At 55.1% G+C, this 18,405-nt stretch overlaps 2 protein-coding genes across 2 annotated transcripts in view; both read left to right on the top strand.

Annotated features, from left to right (window-relative positions):
• CD63 (CD63 molecule) overlaps nucleotides 1–18,405 on the top strand; it is a 63,213-nt gene that overhangs the window by 9,866 nt on the left and 34,942 nt on the right. The gene's annotated exons all lie outside the window — the stretch shown is intronic.
• SARNP (SAP domain containing ribonucleoprotein) overlaps nucleotides 1–18,405 on the top strand; it is a 31,943-nt gene that overhangs the window by 1,355 nt on the left and 12,183 nt on the right. The window contains exons 3-9 of the mRNA XM_075075783.1: nucleotides 196–242; nucleotides 1,318–1,385; nucleotides 2,775–2,826; nucleotides 5,642–5,715; nucleotides 6,393–6,421; nucleotides 7,005–7,030; nucleotides 8,271–8,339. Of these exons, the coding sequence (XP_074931884.1) occupies nucleotides 196–242; nucleotides 1,318–1,385; nucleotides 2,775–2,826; nucleotides 5,642–5,715; nucleotides 6,393–6,421; nucleotides 7,005–7,030; nucleotides 8,271–8,339 (365 nt within the window). The remainder of the gene's footprint in view (nucleotides 1–195; nucleotides 243–1,317; nucleotides 1,386–2,774; nucleotides 2,827–5,641; nucleotides 5,716–6,392; nucleotides 6,422–7,004; nucleotides 7,031–8,270; nucleotides 8,340–18,405) is intronic.

Below are 18,405 nucleotides of genomic sequence, written 5' to 3'. Positions count from 1 at the left end.
CTGTCCGTGGGGAGAGACCCCCAGGCTTCAGCCCCCGTTTGTGTGGGGCTCCTGGGTGAAAGGGGGAGCCCTGGGCTGAGCATGGGGCTGTAACCACCTTCGCTTCCCGAGGAAAACTCGTAGTGTTTACCTGAGAAGGCAAGACGTTACTGAAGTAATTTGCTGCTGTAATTGCTCTGTTGTTGTGTTCTCCAGCTGAAGAAGAAGCAAATGAAGAAGACGTCCTGGGAGAAGAAATTGAGGTAGGTTGTCTCTCAGGCAGCCTGTCCTGCCAACGGCCTGTGCAGGCGCTCAGGTTTGCCTGATGGCGTGCGACCTCCCGCCAGCCGCGTGGCGGTTCCGTGCGCCAGGAGGTACCTGGGGCCGCCGCATCTGTTTTAAAGCGTGGCCTTTCTGTGTTGGGTCCGAACGCACTGGATTTCACTGCAAAAGCTCAGTGTTGGGCTCGGGTGGCGCATGTAACCCCAGTGCGCGGCTGCCGGCTGGGAGCGGGGTCGCTCTGCCTGCGTTCGGCAGGGTTCGTGCCGCGTTGCCCCGTGCTTTTGTCGCAAAATGAACAGCAAACATGGCCGGAGCACGGTGGGGTTTTAAGAACAAACATGTGAGAAGGAGTTACCAAGCTGGTGGCCTGACGGTGCCAAGCATGGGCCAGGCTGGGTGAGCCTTAAAGCAGGAGAGTTTCTTCCACAGGAGGTGAGGAGATCCGGCCTGGGGAAGCGCTTTGCGCTTAAAACAGCAGCGGAAACTGATTCCTCCGGCGGCCAGGATCTTTGCCGCTTGGCAAGCGTGTGCCCGCGAGGAGGATGTGGAAGATTTCTCCCTGGTTTCACAAAAAGTATTTTGTGAGGGGTGAGGTGGATCTCCCCAGATGGATGCTGGGCATCGAGCACGAGCGCTGCATAATTTTTGATGTTCCTTGGTGGCTCGGCAGGCGGGCTGGGGGACATCTCACTCCAGTTATTTCCTCAGCCTTCTGAAGCCCAGACTTTCTGTAAGGGATTAGACTTTGGATAAATCAAGAGTCTGTGTCCAGAGCAGCTCGTGTTCAAACCCTGCCAGACTGAGGCAGGGATTGCGTGTGATATTCCATGCTGTGAGCATGTAACGTTGCGTCCTGCTGCAAACCGTGCCGTAGTGGGCTGGGTTAAACCTGTAACGCAGAGATCTTTGGGCGTGTGCAGGCTGAAATACCTGCGTGTGCCTTTTAAACCGGTGAGAGCCCAAAAGACTCGACAGCGTCCCCGCCGTGGTGTATTCCTCTCTTGCTCGGCCAGCCGGAGCATTTATTATCTGACCTCTCGACTCCTTGCCTTGCAGGAAGAAGAGCAGAAGCCGGTAGAGCCACCCGTCAAAGTAGAAGAGCCTCCTGTGAAATCGCCTGACGTGTAACTATCCTTTCTGAGTAAACCAAAGCAAACCCGTGGGGCGCGAGGGCCGGCGGTGATAAGCTTCGTACAGCCCCCTTTTGGAGTTTGGGCCAAAGGGGGCCGCGGCAGGTGTTGGAGCGGGGGTGTGGCCCCCGCCTCAGCCCTGGGCGGTGGCCCGGTGGGCTGGCTGCCCCCCCGCGGGGCTGCTCTCCCCTCCGGCAGCCCGAAGCCAGCCCCGGCGCTGGCGGCTGCCGGCCGTGGCGTGTGGGCAGGAGGGGGCGTCCTGTGCCTGCCGAGCCGCGCCGGGAGCGCCCGGCCCCACATCCCAGGCAGAATTGCTTCCTGTGAAAGTGCCATTAAACCATTACTACCTTTCAGGGCATAAAATGAGAAACCTGTCCAGGAATCTGGAACAAAAGCAGTGCATTTTTCTAAATGGGAGACCTTAATGAGGCTGGCTGTGACCCACTGTTTTATGGGAGTTGTTTGGGGGAGGAGGATGCTATTTCACTTAGCCTGGGAACTTCCGAACTTTGTCTCTTCCTCTTTTGTTTTCCCCCTCGAGGCTGAGCTCTGTTTTCGGAGCATAAACTTTGGAGCACGCCCACTCCATTATATTTTCGTTCGGTCCTTTTACAGGTCCCGCTGTTGTCAGCCGCACATTGTTCAGGAAGTGTGTGTTTGAAATGGAGCCTGGGCTCGGGGTGCTGGTGCTGACCTGGGGAAAGTTGCCTGTGGCTGTCCCATGAACTAGAACAGAACAATCCTTTGTATTTGAGGGCCATAAAGGAATAAAGCTCTCTGGGGCTTGCAGTCGAGGCTTTGGGCTTCTGACGAGAGCTGAAAGTTACTGTTAAGAGCCTTAAGATGGGCAGGGGTTTATTCTTGGACACGTAGGTCTGCGGCCTCTTGCTGTAATATCCACCCGGCGTTTTGAGGCGCATCTACAGCACCCCGCTAAAATCGCAGACTGTTTCTCTTAAATGGAGTTAATTATTCCCCAAGCCCGTGTAAAGAACGTGGCTGGTTCTTGTGTCTTTTCCAGCTTGCTTCCCCTCATGGCCAAAGGAATTCAGGAATGCTCAAGGCACTGGTTAGGCTGGCAGGAGAACCCATGGCTGCGCCTTCACTGGGTCGTGCGTGTCCTGCCCCCACTACACCCTAGACTTTGGTTATAAGTTTCACAGGCTTTGTACTTCACTTTAGCATCGATACCTGGCTCTGTGCTTGCCCTCACGAGGGGGATGCTGGCTTGGGGATGCTCCTGTTTCACAAACAGGCCCTCCATTAAGGTGGCGTTGCTGGAGACGGGTGGCTGGGAGGAGAACCCCGATGCCGCTCCCGCCGGGACATGCCTGTGAAACTAGCGGGAGCTCTTCTGATTTCTCTCTCTCCCAACACCTCTAGGATTACGGAAAAGAAGGTAGTGAAGATAACGTCAGAAATATCGCAGATGGAGGTAAGGCTGCTTCTTTGTCCTCCGAGGTGTCGTTTTCCTTGTTCCCTTCATTCAGAGACTCCTTTGTGCGTTGGTGGGGCTGCGTCAGCACCTCCATTGTAAACCTGCTTTATTTTTCCTGGATTTTATATTGCTGACCGGTCGCTGGCTGCAGAGTGACCTGGCAGAGCGGTGACCCCATGGCACGTTTCATTCTGACGCTAGATCTTAAGGAATGTTTCTCTCAGTCGTCCGTTGATGCCTCTTCCCTTGGGGCTCGCGGCCGCTGCCTTCCGCCACCATCCACCACTGACCCTACCCCAATATCCGAGACTCGGCAGCGCCGAGCCGAGCCGCTCCTGGGCTGTCGTTCCATCGCAGGCCAAGGTGGACTTTACCCCGTAGCGTCCTGTGCTCGGGACGATAAAGCCTGGTAGGCTTGAACCGCCTCTGTTACGACTCTGGCGTATGAGTTGTGTTTCCTGCTATTTGGGGCATGAATGGTTCCGCTGCAGGGCTCCCCGGGTTGTGGCACATCCCCGTCCCTTGGGACTCGCTTCAGACACGTAAAACTACGAAGCTTTGTTGGGATGCGTGTCAGGCAGTAGTCACTTGGGGAGGAACTGATAGGAGCTAACAGATCATCTCATCTTTATCTTCCCTAGCTTTGTCACGTATGTTTGCTGGGCTTATTTAAAACAAACACACATAGAAGCCGCCGATTCCTCTGGGAAAACTTTGCGAAACTTTTGAGTTTCAGGAATCTGGTTGTGGTTCTCTAATCCTCCCCGTTATTTTTTTGTTCATGTTCCATAAGAAAGAAATCACTATGAAAACACGGCTCTTGTCTCCCTGCTGTTCACCGCTGCTTTAGGGTTTTAATCTTCTGTTTGGGACACGATCATTTCCACAGCAACCGGGGTGATGTCGCAAGGGGAGGATTATGACCTCAGTGAAGGAGTAATGAGGAGAAACACAGCACCTGATGGGAGCTGGGGGTGTTGCTGAAGGAGCGATGTCCCCCGCGATGCAGGGCTGCCCCTGGCCGTAGCTGGTTAAAGAGCTCGTTAAGAGCTTGCTGAAGTTATGCTCTTGCCCTTTGGTTTTTTCCAAATTCTGCCAAACCTATTTGCAGGAAATCCACTTTTTTTTTTGAGCGTGACTCAGGTCTCAGCAAAATTATGTTCTAGATGGTTTTTGAAGATAAAAGGGAATTATTTTCCCATGCAGTGCATGACTGAACGGTGGAGGCCGTCAGTGCGGGCTGTTCCGCGTGCTAGGAACACAGGCGAGTCCAAAAACCAAGGAGACAAATTCCTAGGAAAGGCGACCATCGGGGATAAACGAGCGCAGGCGTGAGCACGTTTCAGTCCGCGGTTTGCTGTGGATTCCCTGAGTCTGGGAGGGCGTAAGGGAGGCAGACCACCGCCCGTCTGACCGTGAGAGCCCCCTCCGGGGGGATGCTGGGGCAGCGGAGCCTTCCCTCTGGTCCGGCACGGCTTGTCTGAGTCGAGGCGACTTCTGGAAGCTGCCTCTTCAGGCTCTTCTTTTGGGTGGTCTTCCAAGTGTCAGAAAGAAGAAGGAAATAGGCTTTGACCCAAGTGGGATGTTTTTCTGTCTTTATTGTTTCTACCCAGTTGAGTAAAAGTTCCTCAGTACTGACAGGGTTAGGAGCGGTGTTCCTCTACCATCTTTTCTAAACATCTCTGTTTTGATGCACATGTTTATTACGCTCCTCACTGTGCTTTTGGCTAAAGTAAATGTTTCCGTTAAAATAGTATCTGTTTCTCTAACCTTTAAAACACCAAACGCATTTTTGGGCCCTTGTGTAATAATAAAATGTTAAATATTTCCCGTAAGCTTTTAAGGGGATTTAGTACTCGTAGGTGCAAACCCATGCGCTTCCCATGTCTCCAAGCTTTTCCGTGCCCAGCGCAGCGCACTAGGAGCCAGGCGGGCCTTGCCTGCAGCGAGGGCAGCAGGCCGAGTCCTTTCTACGTAGCTGAATTTCATCTTGAATTGCTCTGCTAATGGCAAGCTCTGCTTGCGAGGCTGAGCCAACTGCCTGAATGGTGTCGGCCTCTTGTGAAAAGGCTTGTGCCAGATAAAGTTCCCTGAAAACAAACACCTCCCCAATCCCCTTTTCTGGCATATTTGGCCTTTTTGCTTAGTGGGGGGAAGAAAAGGGAATCTTGTTTGCCTCTCTCCTTGCAAATGAGCCGAAGCCGGTTGCGCCTACCGCTTGCTTCCTGCCTCTGGGAGGGAAGTCAGGGCCGCTCCCTTTGTAGTCCCTGCCAGGAGCGCTGCTCCTTTCCCCCTGGCACGAGGGCTTCCCTGGGCCAGGTGTGCGGCGCTCCAGCCTGCGTGCTGGCACGCCGGCCTCCAGCGCGGTTGCAGCCTTGTATCATCTTAAAATAGTCGCCCGTGCCTGTCGGCGCCCCGGTCCCATTCTCTTCTGGCACGTCTCCTTTCCTAGGAGCGCTCCCTGAGCAGCGGAGCGATGGCCTACCTTTTTTTGTTAGGGTTTTTATTACGCCTGTGTTTCTCAGAACCACGAGGGTGCCTTTTGGTCGAGCGTACCCCCTGGAGGCTGTGGGGTGGCTTCTTGGGTGGTGTCGAGCCATGGGAAGGTGCCTGCAGCACCTCTCCCTTTCCCTGCGGGTGCAGGGAGGTGTTCTTCCCCTTTCCAGACTGCGTGCTGCCGGTCTAGCAGGGCACGTCGGAGCCTTAGCCCACCGCGGGATTCAGCGTGCCGGCCTCTCTCTGCAGAACCTCCTTTCTGTACCCTTCAAATCCTCGCTCTTCCTCAGCTGGCTCCTTTCTCTCCCTCCTCCAGCGAATGCAGAAGAGGGCCGAACGCTTCAACGTGCCCGTGAGCCTGGAGAGCAAGAAGGCAGCGCGGGCAGCTCGGTGAGTCTACGCTTGGAGCCTTCTCCCCTCCTCTTGCTTGGGAGAAGATCTCTCGGGACGCGGCTGCCCGCACGGCAGGTCATGTTGGCGTGAGGTGAACGTGGCTTTGTGCTGTGCGTGGGCGGTGGGGCAGCAATGCTGGGGAGGAGCCTGGGAAACGGGGTGGAGGACGCCCCCAGCCCGAGCAACCGGCGGACGGGTTTGCTGGGGGGTTCGCGGCTGTGTTACGGCTGCAGGGAGGCGGTGCTCCTCGTGAGGCCGGAGGCCCGCGCGCCAGCTCTGGGCCGTGTCTGATTGCGGAGTGTTTGCTGCATGCTCTACTGGTCGCTACGGCTAAAATACCGGTGAAATTTCTGCCAGTTCTCACAGTTATTCTGGAAAGACAGGGCGAGGAAAGGGAGGAATGGTGAACTGCTGGTGATCGGACTAGCGTTCTGGGCTTTGAGGTTGGTTTTGTGAAGAAAGTGGGGAATCACTGTACGCAGAGTAAGCGCGGGAATTCCTGCAGGAACTGCAGGAGCTGGTAACAGTGTGTTCCCGCTAGTCTCGCCCCAGAGCAGTTTTACCCAAGTACGCTCGTGCAGAGTGTTTGAAGGAGAAGTTCACTTGACGTGCCAGGTACCGGCTGACCTTATCTTCGCCCGAGTCTCTGACTAAGCTCTGTTTACCTTTGGCAGGTTTGGTTTGGCCACAGTTTCGACTAAAGGTGAGGAGGTGAAGCAGAACCAATCCATGGAGTGACCTTACTGCAAATATTTAATTATTCTTGGGGAAAGAAACTTGCCGGTGGGACTGCCGTTGTTTTCCCTTCTGTCCCTTTTTGTGACCGTGCCCAGGAGCTCTGAGCGGGAGTTGTAGGATCAGGAAGAAAAAGGACATGTGTTGTTCCCTTGGTAGTTCAGATGCTTTTCCCAGTATCTATTTGTCAAGCACAACTGGAAGACACTAGCCAGGTTTTCCCGCGGTATCCCTGAACAGAGCGCCAGGCATCGCGTGGCTTTGAAAAACCTCGGGTTCGATTGCCCAAGCTGTCTTAGCGAGGTGGGAGGGCAGCGGTTTTGCGGGTGGAGAAGGTGATTTGAAGGTGAAAAAGAAATTGGGGGATTCACTCCGTAGCGAGCAGAGATAGACGCTGGGGAAAACAGGACAGCAGATCAAACTGGTCTGTGGTGGGGTGGGCGCAGGGCCGCTCCGGGCCCCGCTCTGACTTTACTGCACCTCCTTTAGATAAGGTGCTGCTCCAGTGTTTGTTCTCTAACCGGGTTTTTTTTCTTGCCTCCTCGTTCCAGGCCTCTCTGCAGACAGCAAACCCACGGTAAGAAATGCTGCTTGTTCCTGAGTCACTGCTGGTCAGGCGTTGGCACGGGTTGTAGGCGGTAGGAAGAGGTTCCTGTCTGCAGGGGTGAACTACCAAAATGGTCCAGGAACGGCACACGTGGAGCGCGAGTTAACGACGTGCCCACGCTGGAGTCGAGGGGTCCCCGTCCCTTGGCAGTGTTTGGCGGCCTCTGGGATGGTTTCTCAGACGAGCTGCTTCTAGAACGAAACACTGAAAGGAACAAAGGCGGATTTGGGTTTTTTCCATATGCCTGATTTTCGGTCCTTGCTTTTTTTTTTTTTAATCACTTGAATTACGCTTCAGGAGTGGACACAGTGAATGACCTGTAGTAACTTACTCTGCTTTTAATGGCCGATGCTGCTTCGCCTGCCTGACTCCCAGGTCTAAGCAGGAGGCACCAAAGCATGCAGGGCTGAGAGCTCTCGCCCTGGGCAGCCAGCTCAGTGTTTGCGTGCTCGATTGAGGGTGAGCAGAACAGAGCTAAGCCAAGATCTGTCACCAGGCAAGGTCAGAGGTTTCTCTGGTGCCAGGGCGGTAAAAGATCTTGCATGAGCATCTGCGAGGCAGAAGATCACCAGGGTTTCCTCTGCAGAACGACGTACTCCAGATGCTTGTCCCCCCAAGCCTGTGCTCGCTAGGGGTAGGTGCTGTCGTGGTGGCTGACGCCTCTCTGGGAGCCCCCGCAGGCTGGTGGGACTTCCTTAGGTAGTGCCATGACAGTCCTGGAAGGGTGAGGGTGCAGCGATGGCTTCTTGAACCTGTGGCAGCTGGAGAGCAGTGGTGACTTTTAGGAGTGCTGGCAAGTTTGCCTGCAAGGCTGTTTTGTTTGTGTTGACCAGACTGCTCCAGGAAGGGTACAGCTCACAGTCGCACTCTGAAAGAACCGCTCCTTCGGGGGCAGGGGGGAACAGCACGTGGGGTGTCTGTCCTTTGGCTGGTTTGAGGAAGCCAAGGGGCAGACTGGCAGTTTCTGGCTGCTTTGGTTGGGATGCTGGGTTTTCTCCTGCAGCCCTCGGCGCTGCCAGGGGCCGTTGCTGCTGGGTGTCGGGGCAGTGCGGTGCCCGGAGGAGCTTTCTCTGGGGCAATCACTGCGCCGGAGGCTTTTCTGGGAGGCGGCCGTATCTCCATCCCTGCACCTTGAGTGATGGTGATTTAAAAAACTAAAATTGTGACGGTGATTTAAAAACAACTAAAATTATTTCCTATGTCTTTATAGGTAAACATGGATAAATTGAAGGAAAGGGCTCAAAGATTTGGGTTGAATGTCTCCTCGCTCTCCAAGAAGGTAAGGTGCCTCGGCCTCCAGGATACTCTTTGCACCCCCAGATTAGCCCAGTGCTCCAGCTCGTAGCGTGCCGTGACCGTTCAAAGCCTTCGTGCTGCTTGAGGCTTTACATCTTTTTATTAATGCAGCAGCGCGGGCCCAGGGCCCCGGGGGAGGCTTGTCGGCGCTGTTTCCTTCATCTTTCCTTCTGTTTGTTTTTGTGTGTGCAACTCGTGATACGGTTTTGAGTTAGTTACGACTGCTGCGTAGAGGTGTTGAGTTTTAAGATTGTTCGCCCAAATTTTAACGGGGGAAGAGACCCCGTTTAGCAGGCTGTAACTGGTTTGTTTTCAGGCGTTTGACTCGCACTGCGTAAGTGCGTGTTTCTGATTGGGGTGGGAGCCAAGTCTGTAACGACCGAGGTAATGAGCTCTCTGAAGAGAATGCGTCCAGGCTCCCCGGTAGGAAATAACCCTTTGAAGTACAAATGAGATGAGCTTTGTAGGGGGATGAATTTGGTCTTGAAGCTATTTATTTTTTCCAGGGGAGAAATACACGCAGGCTTCTGGGCGTAACCCCTCTCTGGTCCCCATACTGAGGCTGATGTAGCTCAGCCTTTGCGTGCTGGAGCTGACTGCGGGGTCTGTCGGTGGGGCAGGAGCCGGAGCCACGCTCTGCCTCTGGCTGGAAGGGTGGGCTTTGCTGAAGGGCGCTGGGCATGCTGGGGGGGCCCCGGGGTGTGCTGGGAGGTAAACGTGTGCTTATCAGCGCGATAATCCCTTGCCTAAACGTGTTCTGTAGCAAACTGGGGAGAGGATGAATTTAGCGTGTTTGGGGAAAACAGAAGAAAGGATAAATATATACTGAGAGATTAACACAACGTCCTGCGCGCTTCCCAAACAAAAATAGTCTTTTGCTCTTCTGGGCTTTAACGAACCTCGTGCTGCAGCACTGTTCAGAAATAGTGGTGAGTGAAAGGAATTGTCCAGCTACAACAGCTGGATGATGTTGGCATGGAGACCTCTCCTCTCAGTGCGGGAAAGGGTAAGAGCCAGGGGAGGTTCGTCCTCGCTCCATCCCTGTGAAATAAGCCCCTCTCCTCCTCGGGGGGACGGGTTTGACCTTTTTTGCTGCCTGTTTCTCCACGTACGAGTGTTCTGCTTTATTCCGCTGGCCCTGGGAATTCACTGATGTAGAAAATATCTGGCATTGGAGGTCGCTGTTCCCCCCCCTTCCTCCTGTCCCTTTGGGGGTGGGGGAAGGAGGCCAGTGCATTAAGGCTGGGATATGTGGAGCTCAGGGTGAGAGGCTGCTCAAACATCATTAACCCTGTCACTAGGAGCTCCCATTTTTCAGGAGGAATATATGCCTTGTCAATGTTTATGGCCGTGGCCTTCCCTGGGTAGGATTGTGTGGCTGCAGCTTAATGAAGCCGGGGCTTATGGCAGGAACAGGCTCTCCCGCTTGCGCCGTGGTCCCTGCGTGTGGCAAAAACCTGAGAGCACCCAAGTGCGAGGTCCCAGCTCCCCAAGCCGTTCGCCAGCAATCGCAGCTCTCTGGGTAGTGGCGACCTGCTGCCCCTCGTACAGATGGAGCCCGACCGGTGGGGAAGGCAACGTGCCCGCGGCCAGGAGTCGGTGGTGGGGCCAGCAGCAGCCGCCGGCTCACCCAGCGCTGGGCTTTGTGTGCCCCGCGAGCTCCGGCCGCGCGCTGTGGAGCGGTGTCCAGCAGCAGGGCTCGCCGCGCCGTGTCCCTTTTTTGTTTGCTCCACCAGGAAGCTGAGTTCATGGGCTTAGAAGTGGCTTCTCCCACTGAGCGGAACACACTCTTGCATTCCTGGGAGGAATATTATTGGTTACTTTAATTAGCTGGTAGTATTGTGCTTCCCACCTGGGTGTTCTTTATAGCTTTTCATTACGGAGGAGCCTGGCAGTTGCGAATGTTTACATGTGTCTTGGCAGGTTTTTATACCGTGCGTCGCAGCAAAAACTTTACAATAAACCATTGTCTCCCCGGAGCCACACTTCATTTCCTATTCAAATTGGTTTGGGGAGGGGTAGGGATGTTGGGGGGGAGAATCGTAGCTAAGGGGGATTTCAGACCTGCTGTGCACAGGGAGCAAATGCAGAGCTGCGTTAGTGGCTGTGAACTCATCTGTAGCTTTGAACCCCCTTGCCGCTCTGTTAGCCCTCTGGGGTAGAAATCTTTCAAGTTTGAAATCCTCTTCCTCTCCGCCTAAAGGGGAAGCGAGACCCCGGTCGCTGGGAGCAGAGCAGGCGAACAGAAAGGTTGGCGGTGCTGGAGCAGAAGAGGCAGGTGCTTGTTTGTCTCAAGGCAGCACGGGGCCATCAAATTAATTTTTAAAATAAATCAAGCAAGCGTTTATCTCCCTGTAGCGCTGCCTCTCCCCTCCGAGGCCTCCTGTTAAAGCACACACTCGCTGACCTAAAGCTACCATCCCTTGACTCCTGTTAGTTGTACTTAACCCCCCACACTTGTAAATGTTCCCTCTCTATAGCAGCTGCTCCCTGTAAGCCTCAAACTCGCCGCTCCCCAGGGGAGGATGTTTAGCTGCGTGTTTTATATGCAGGGTTTGCTGCTGCAGAGGGAGCTGCCTGCGTCGTGGCTCTGATTCAGAAGCATTTCTCCAAGGGGGTGGTTTGCTCTTTATGTATAAAATAGCCTTGTAAGTCTCCTGCTGAGAAAGCGTTGGCACCAAATGGACAGCAAGAGCCCTTGGGATAACATAAAAGCTCTGTTTGCCACCTTTGTATTACATTATCAAATACCTTTCCCGATCCGAACAGATGACTAAAATAATTGGCTTTTATATCTCCTCTTTAACGTGGAGGCCTCAAACTGCCTTACGAGCAATTAGCTGATTAACCCTCGGCCGTTCAGAGGTTGGGAGCAGAGAGGTGAAGCGCCTCTGCTCCGAGGTCACCCCGAGCCGGGAGTCCCCGCTCCGAGCCCCCTTCTCCCCGGCGCGTTTCCCTGAGCTGGGGGCGAAACAAAGGATTTTTGCCGCAAATCTCGGTCTGCGCGCCTAGCGATCTCATCCCTCACCGTGGGGAACCTGTCCCGCCACCGGCGCGGCGGCTTCTCGGGGCAGAGGGGAGCGTCTGTGTCTGGTGAGAGGTGGAGTGACCCGTCTGTAGCGAGGCGGAGCGGGGAGCGCGACTCCCAAACCGTGTGTCACCTTAAATAACTTCATTTCTTTTTTTCCTTTGCCTGTTGCAAGTCTTCCATTTTACGGCCGGAGCGTTGTAGCCATGAGACATGTCGGGAGCCCTGCGGGTGTCCCAGGTCGGGTCCTGAGCAGCGGCAGCAGCACAGGATGCCAAAGTAGCCCCTTGATCAAAAGGTACTGACTCTCCTGGCTGGGAAGAGTTAATGCTTTAATACGGCCATCAGTCACGATTCTAGATTAATGCTGGTTTAATTCCGGTTAATGAGAATGTGTGTTACACGGAGCAGATAAGAGCTGCGCTTGCTGGAGATCAGCTGGCCGAGCTGGCAGGCTGACTGCGTGACGTGCGTGTGGTGTTGGAGCGGAGCAGGGGTCAGCGGACCGGCAGAAAGCCCGTGTGTATACAAAACAGCTAAATGAGAGAGAGAAAACAATTGGCTTAATTGTTTGGCTTCCAGCAAGCTTATAATAACGTGCTGAGGAGGAATCCTTTTCCTGGATAATTCTTCTGCCTGCAGTCTTTCCAAACACCCCCTGCCAGCCCCGGATGAGAAGCTATTAACCACCAAGGAAGCGAAGGATGGTGGTGGGGGAGACGTGCTGATGTTGGCACAGGAAAGGAGAGAGGATTCGTGGCCGAGGACTGCTCCTAGCTCGCACCAGGGACGGGCGAGTCATGCATGGGGGTATACGCCTGCGCTCCGGAAGAGCGTGGTTGGCTTATGTGGCCAGGCTGTGTCAAGAAATACCTTCTGCTGTCGCTTTGAAGAGGTGGCTCCTGCCTTGTTTGAAAGGGCACGTGCCCCTGAATGCTACTTTTGGTTTTTGCCCCAAAAGTTCACTTTTTCTGGCTGTCATCAGCTTTACATCTTTCTGTTGCCGTCCTCTCTGCTTTCTACCCAGTCTCGGCTGTGGCAGAGTGGAGGAGAGCCGTCTCCTCCAGGTTATAAGCCAGCCTCTTGTCTTTGTGTGCTTCATCTTAATGTCGCGCGCTCTCACCTTCTGTAGTGCGTTGTGATTAGAATACACAAAAAAGACGGCCCAGGAACATGTCTTCACCGAGCCGTAAATTCGTGGTGAGGTTGTATTTGTCCCGAGAAGTTGACGGCTCGCCTGCGTGTTGTCTGCACATCCTTCCTCCTCAGGACCCCCGCACGAGTTCAGCTTTTTGGGTGGGTTTGTGGAGCACGTGGCACTTCTCAGATCAGCCACGGAAAAGGAGTTTTTCTCCCATGGAGTGGCAGGGTAACGTGCCACGTGTGGAGGAGCTGGTGTGTCGTGATAGACGGCACGGTGATCGGGAGCCTTCTGCGGGCAGAGACCCGGTGCCGCGCTCTGCGCTTCTTTCCCCGTGCCCCGAAATTCCCATGACAGTGTGCTTTTAAATCTTAATATTTTTAGGTATTTTAAAAAGCTGCTTTGGGTAATTTTTAAAGGATTTTCCATCTCCCTCTGCGTTGGCCTAGTGGTAACTAAGGCAGCTGGATTTACAGAGGGAGAAGATGTAAAAAATAGTCCTGGCTTAAAGAGTAAAAGAGCAAAGCCCTCCAACACCCCTCATGTTTTCACTCATTACAGAAGCTTTTCGGTAGTCCCGCAGAAAGTAGAAACTAGGTCAGGTAGAAGAATGCAGCTAGAATCGCATGGGCGTGCGGAAACGGAGTCGGGAGGTCCCGGTACAAAATAACGCGACTAGCGAGGAGCGTCGAAGGCGGCGAGAGGCGGCTGTGTGAGCCCGGAAAGCCGTCAGCCCACGCTAACTGTGGGGGTGCCCGTGGGCGGCCCGGCGGCAGGCGGCTCGACCCAGGCCGACCTGTTTCATGCCTTTTTTTGCCTTTGCTGTTGCTGAGCGGGTCTGTCTGCAGATAGGAAACAGTATCAAAAGGTAAACCTCGGTCTCCAGGAGAGAAAGAGAGGTTTTGGGGCGTTCCGGCCTTAAGGCTTTTGCAGGTAAACTGGACAGTCTCCAGCTGGCCCCTGTAAGGATTTACAGAAAGTGAGCACTAATCCTCCAGGAACGTGCTCTTCTCTCCTGGCTCCTGGGCAGGAGCCCCGCAGGGTCCGCGCTGGGCTCGCTGCGTGCCGCAGTAACGATGGGTGCGTGCCGCCCGTCCCCTCGCTGCCTCTCCTTGCCCCGGCCCCTGCGAAGCGACGTCGCTATTTTCCAAGTTGAGCCGCTGAATGCGGGCCTGTTGGTTTAAGATAATGGGAAGTGACAAGGTGAAGAATAGTGCTGGCAGTCATGGACGTTCTAACACAAGGGTGCTGTAAGCGAGGCCTCCGCCGCCCCTGCCCCCTCCGGGGTCGCTCGGGGAAGGGGTTTGTTGATGGAGTCGCCGGCGCAGGCAGCATCCCTGGGTGGAGGGCAGGGCGGGAGAGGTGTTTATGTTCGCCCTTTGTAGCGGGGGGTGGGGGGGTGTAGTCTTGTTTTTAGCACTCCTGCACCCCGAGAGCCCTCCCCATCCCCATCCTGGACGTGGCGAAGCTCCGTGCCGGAGTGCCTCTGGACACAGGCTGTTGGATGCTGCCCAACGTGGCTGCGAGGCGCAGGGCAGAGCAGCTGCCGCAGGGGCCGTGGCGCGGGAAGGGGAGGCTGGGCACCGCCTGTGTGCCAGCACGTGGCTTACTGGTGTGCTTGAAGACATGAACCCCGACCTTCCCAGGGCTCCGACCCCCTGCAAAATAAGACCTGAGGTTACAAGAAAAATATATAGGTTTAACAGACCTCATTTTTTTGTTGTTTTTTTTTTTTTCATTTAAGACAAAGCAGGCTTCCCCTTGAGGGCGTGGTCGTCTTCGCTGGCCCAGGGCACTCTGGCCAAGGGCAATGCAACAGTCCCCTCTGGGAAGAGGGATGGATTTGTGGTTTCCAGTCCTGATCCCTGGTGATCCAGCTGGTGTACGATGGGATTGTGCAAGGAAATTGAGGTCTTGTGTTTCCTAGAAGGCAAATAATGAGTTCTGACCAACCAGCCTTGTCCCTTGCAAATAACTCCAGACTGGTACGCAGGGGAAAAGAAATCTAGGTTTGCTGCTCGAAGCAGAAACCTCACAGGAGCCCTGAGGAGCTTGAGGCGATGTGTGCCCATGGAGTGGAGCAGCTGCAGTCGCTGGGTGTGGGAGAAACCAGCCTCTGCCTGGCGTGTTCAGTGGTCGTGTGTGCCAGGCTGCTACGAGACTGACTCTGTGCGGGTTGATTCCCGCGCAGGCGAGTAAAGATGAATTTGAAGCACAAGTGTCGGACTGAGATGCCTTTCAAGGCATTGTTGCCCTTTCTGGGCTAGGCAGATCTTAAAAGCTTGAAATACACTCAAGTTTCCTGCCTCCGCAGTCTCTCCGCTATTTTAGTAGCGAAATCCTCGTTGCTTTTCTAAACGTTTTACTCTCTGCTCCCGTGAATGAGTCACGCTGATGGGAAGTAGTGAAGTTAATGAGACGCAAAGCTCAGCCGTGCTGCACGAGGTATGAGGAGCCTCAGGTGTGTTGTAGCAAACTAGGAGTTACGCTTTTCAGGTGGGAGCGTAATTTCATGGTTTCGGGTTGACCGTCTGCCTGCAGGCGCGTAACCGCGCAGGAGCGCAAGCGTTGTGCTCCCGGGAAGCCCGTCCTCTCGCCTGGTGGAGACGCTGGTGCTCTCCTGCTGCTCCCCTAAAACTCAGTTGTGCCAGAAGGGTTCAAGTTCAGCTGTGCAGCGGGTAAGTCGCTGTGCCCGAGGGGCTGGGAAGCCGGAGAGCCCGTGCCTCGGAGCGTCCCTTCCCCAGTGCCTGTGCTGTGACCCTCGGTCACCTGTGCTCTCCGCTGCTGTTATTTCCTCCCCTCTGGCATTTCCTCTCCAGCATATCCAAAAATAATTTCTCTCTCTCCTGCTGCCTTAGCTACCCACGCTCTTGTAAATCTTGCCACTGGCTTTCTCCCCTTCTCGGACAGCGTGGGCAGCGGCACAGGCCTGGCGTGATGGCAGCGAGCGGGTGCTGTGGCCAGTGCTGGGCTTGCAGAGCTGCCCTGTGCGTGTCTTGGTCGTGGCGTGTTCTCCCGTCACGCTGGCTGCTTTCTGGCTGCCACGTCTGCGAGCAGGCGTCACCGTGACCGGGCTCCTCCCGATCTCCCCGGTGCCTCCTATGAACCCCTGTCCAGGGTGACTCTTCTGTCCCGCTGGCTCTGCTGGGGGTTTTGTTCCTTGCCTGCCAGGGCTTTCCTGAATTTTCAGTTCTGGACCTTCTGACTTGGCGCTCTAAGCCCTTGCAAAGCCCCTGGTAGTTCTTGCTTCCCTGTGAATAAGCTCTACATCAGGCAAAGGTGGAGCTGCCCTTTACTATGGTCAGTGCTTAAGTGACTGGGGTTTTGGTGCTGAGGGAATTCAGGGCGTGAGGGACCTGGCGGTGAAGGTTTCAGGCTGTAGGAAAAAGCAGAGGGAGGTGCTGCGAGAGCCGGCTGCTCTGGGGGCTGGAGCCCCCGCGCCCACCCTGGGGGTGGCGTAGGGTACCCAGAGCCTGCCCTTGGCTCTCCTGTGCGTGGGGGCGACTCCGGGGTTGGTGGTGCAATCTGTACGTCCTGTTGTTGTCCTTCTCTTTGTACTGGAAACTCTTGTGGTTGGCCACGTGAGAACATCTTACGCCCTTCTACGCCTGATAAGACTGTGGCTTTTGTTATCTTTTCAGTGCTTATTGGGCATCATGTGCTGTTTTCTCCAGCCTTCACCTAGGCAGGATGGAAAAACAGCAGCTGAAGAAAGACATAACTTGGTTTCTGAGAGAAATGTCAACTTGGCATCCAGCCGCCCCCCGAAAGGGCTGGAGGGTCTTCTGCTGGGCTGCAGGATCTGCCGGTGCAGCACCATCGTGGCTCAGCTTAACCTGGTCCCTGAGCTGTGGTGATGTGGTCGTCGCAGCCCTACGGCAAAGGGAGGAAGCTGCTGTGCAGCAAACAAACACGAAGTGACGGCGTGGCTTGGTGCTGCGCTGTCGCTCCCGCCTGCTGCCGGCTCCAGCTCCTGAAGCAATTTGGTGTTTTCCATTATTCCTTCGGAAGCGCTTCCCCCTCCGCCCCAGCCCTTTACGCGCACTTACACACACCCACGATGTCATTTTAAAAATAAATGACGAGAGCGCCGCGCGGGGTCAGGGGGACTCCTGCTCGCACATTGATCCCGGCGCCGGCTGAAAGGGCTCCGCGTCCCGGACAAACCTTCGGGGAGTGGCGAAGGGCTCGCTCCCGGGGGGGACAACGCTGGGGGGACTCTCTGACCTCCCTCTGCCCAGTCATCTGGTTCTTCATTGGTCCCCGCTGTGAAACAGAACTTCGCTTTTGTCTGTAACACAAATACATCTTTTCCCCACCCCCCCTTTCCCCCTCTATTATGATTCAATCAATGATGTCATTATGTCCCATTCAGGGGCTCTTGAACCATTTGGCTGCAGGAATTTGGAGGAGCGGCCGGGGAAGAATGGCAGACCCAGCTCTCGCTCCCGGCCTTCCAGAGCCTATTCTAGTCTCAACCGGAGAAACAAAGTCAGGTTTCCCCTTCACCCCTCTTCACCACGGAGGACAAAAGTAAAGCCAGCGCCAAACCCCCCTGTGAAACGCAGAGAGGGGTGCGTGTGCTGGCGCATGTGGAGGGGGGCGGCGGGGAATGTCTGCTGGCGAATTAAACCTCGCCCTGTTCTGCCGAGCGTCCCCTCCTTTCCGTTTAATCCTTTTAATTAAGATAACTTAAGCAGTGTTTTCTGTTCCTGGAAGACTCGACGGTTTTGCATCCCCCGGCAGCGCCGGCCTCTGTGGTGACATTGCGCCGAGTCTTGGGTTTGTGGCTTTTATGGGGGGCTCTGAGCTTCCTCTTCGCCGCCGCGCACGTGGTGCTGGCGGTTTTGCAGGAGTGTTAGAAAACCCTCCGTAAAAGCAAATGATCCACACGCTTCAGCCCCCAAAAGTTTTCCTAGTCTTAACTGATTTGGGAACGGAAAGCCTGGCTTTCTCAAACCCCTCTCCGGTTCGGTTATCAAAGGCAGAGTTGATCTCTCCCAGCTCCGCACTTTCTGGAAGGCCCTTTAGGGCACTGAGGGGTGTGGGGTGCTTAGGCGCTCGCTCCAGGCTGGAGACCCTTGACTGTGGAGCCAGAGCCAGGACCACCTCGAGTACCTTTCTCCCGAGGGTTCTGAGAGCGGGCACCCTGCAGCGACGCTGCGGGCGCGTGGCTGGGTGTCTCCCAGGCCCGGCTTTGTCAAAGCACGCTCATCCTGCAGGGCCAAAAGAAGCTTGTTTAAAAACCTGGTCTTATAATAACATTTGGAATGGAACAGCTTAATTCCGCGGGTAATTTAGTGGCTAATATACCTTTTCCTGGACTCTGGCCATTCTTGTTATTTAAAAGACGTGAAAGCGAGTGAGCGGGCGGTCGCAGGGGAGATGTGCCCGGGAGGGGTCCCCGCGGACGAGGCTGTTTCTGCTGGCCAGCTGCACGCCGGGGCAGGGCCTCGCTGGCACGCGAGCTGCCATCCCGGAGGAAAGAATGTGCTGAATTAACAATTGGTAGCGTTCAGTTCATTGAATATTTGCAGAGCGGCAGCTCTTTCGCGACATTCCCCTTCGGGCTCTGCTAGAATCCGAAGCTTTTAGTGATACTGGGGAAACCAAATTAAGCGACCATAAAAGATCAAACGTAAGGTGCTCTGGGAGTGCTTTACCCACGGCCTTTTATCTCTTCTGGTTGAAAGAGGTCTGAAGGCTCTGCGCGCGTGGAAGCGACGAGCATCTGCGTGGAGCCGGACGCGCGGGAGGTGTGTGTGGGCGAAGGCTGTCGGCCTGCGCGTTTCCTCTCCTGCTCCGTGAGTCGGGCGCGTGCAGTTTGGTTTTCCCGTGGTGCCTTGCTGGTCGGGGGCAGCCCGGGATGCTCTCGGATGT

The sequence above is a fragment of the Phalacrocorax aristotelis genome, chromosome 26 (genome assembly GCF_949628215.1).
Source record: "Phalacrocorax aristotelis chromosome 26, bGulAri2.1, whole genome shotgun sequence".
NCBI lineage: Eukaryota > Metazoa > Chordata > Aves > Suliformes > Phalacrocoracidae > Phalacrocorax > Phalacrocorax aristotelis.
Note: the sequence above shows the minus strand (reverse complement) of the source record. Positions and strands in the feature narration are given on the sequence as shown.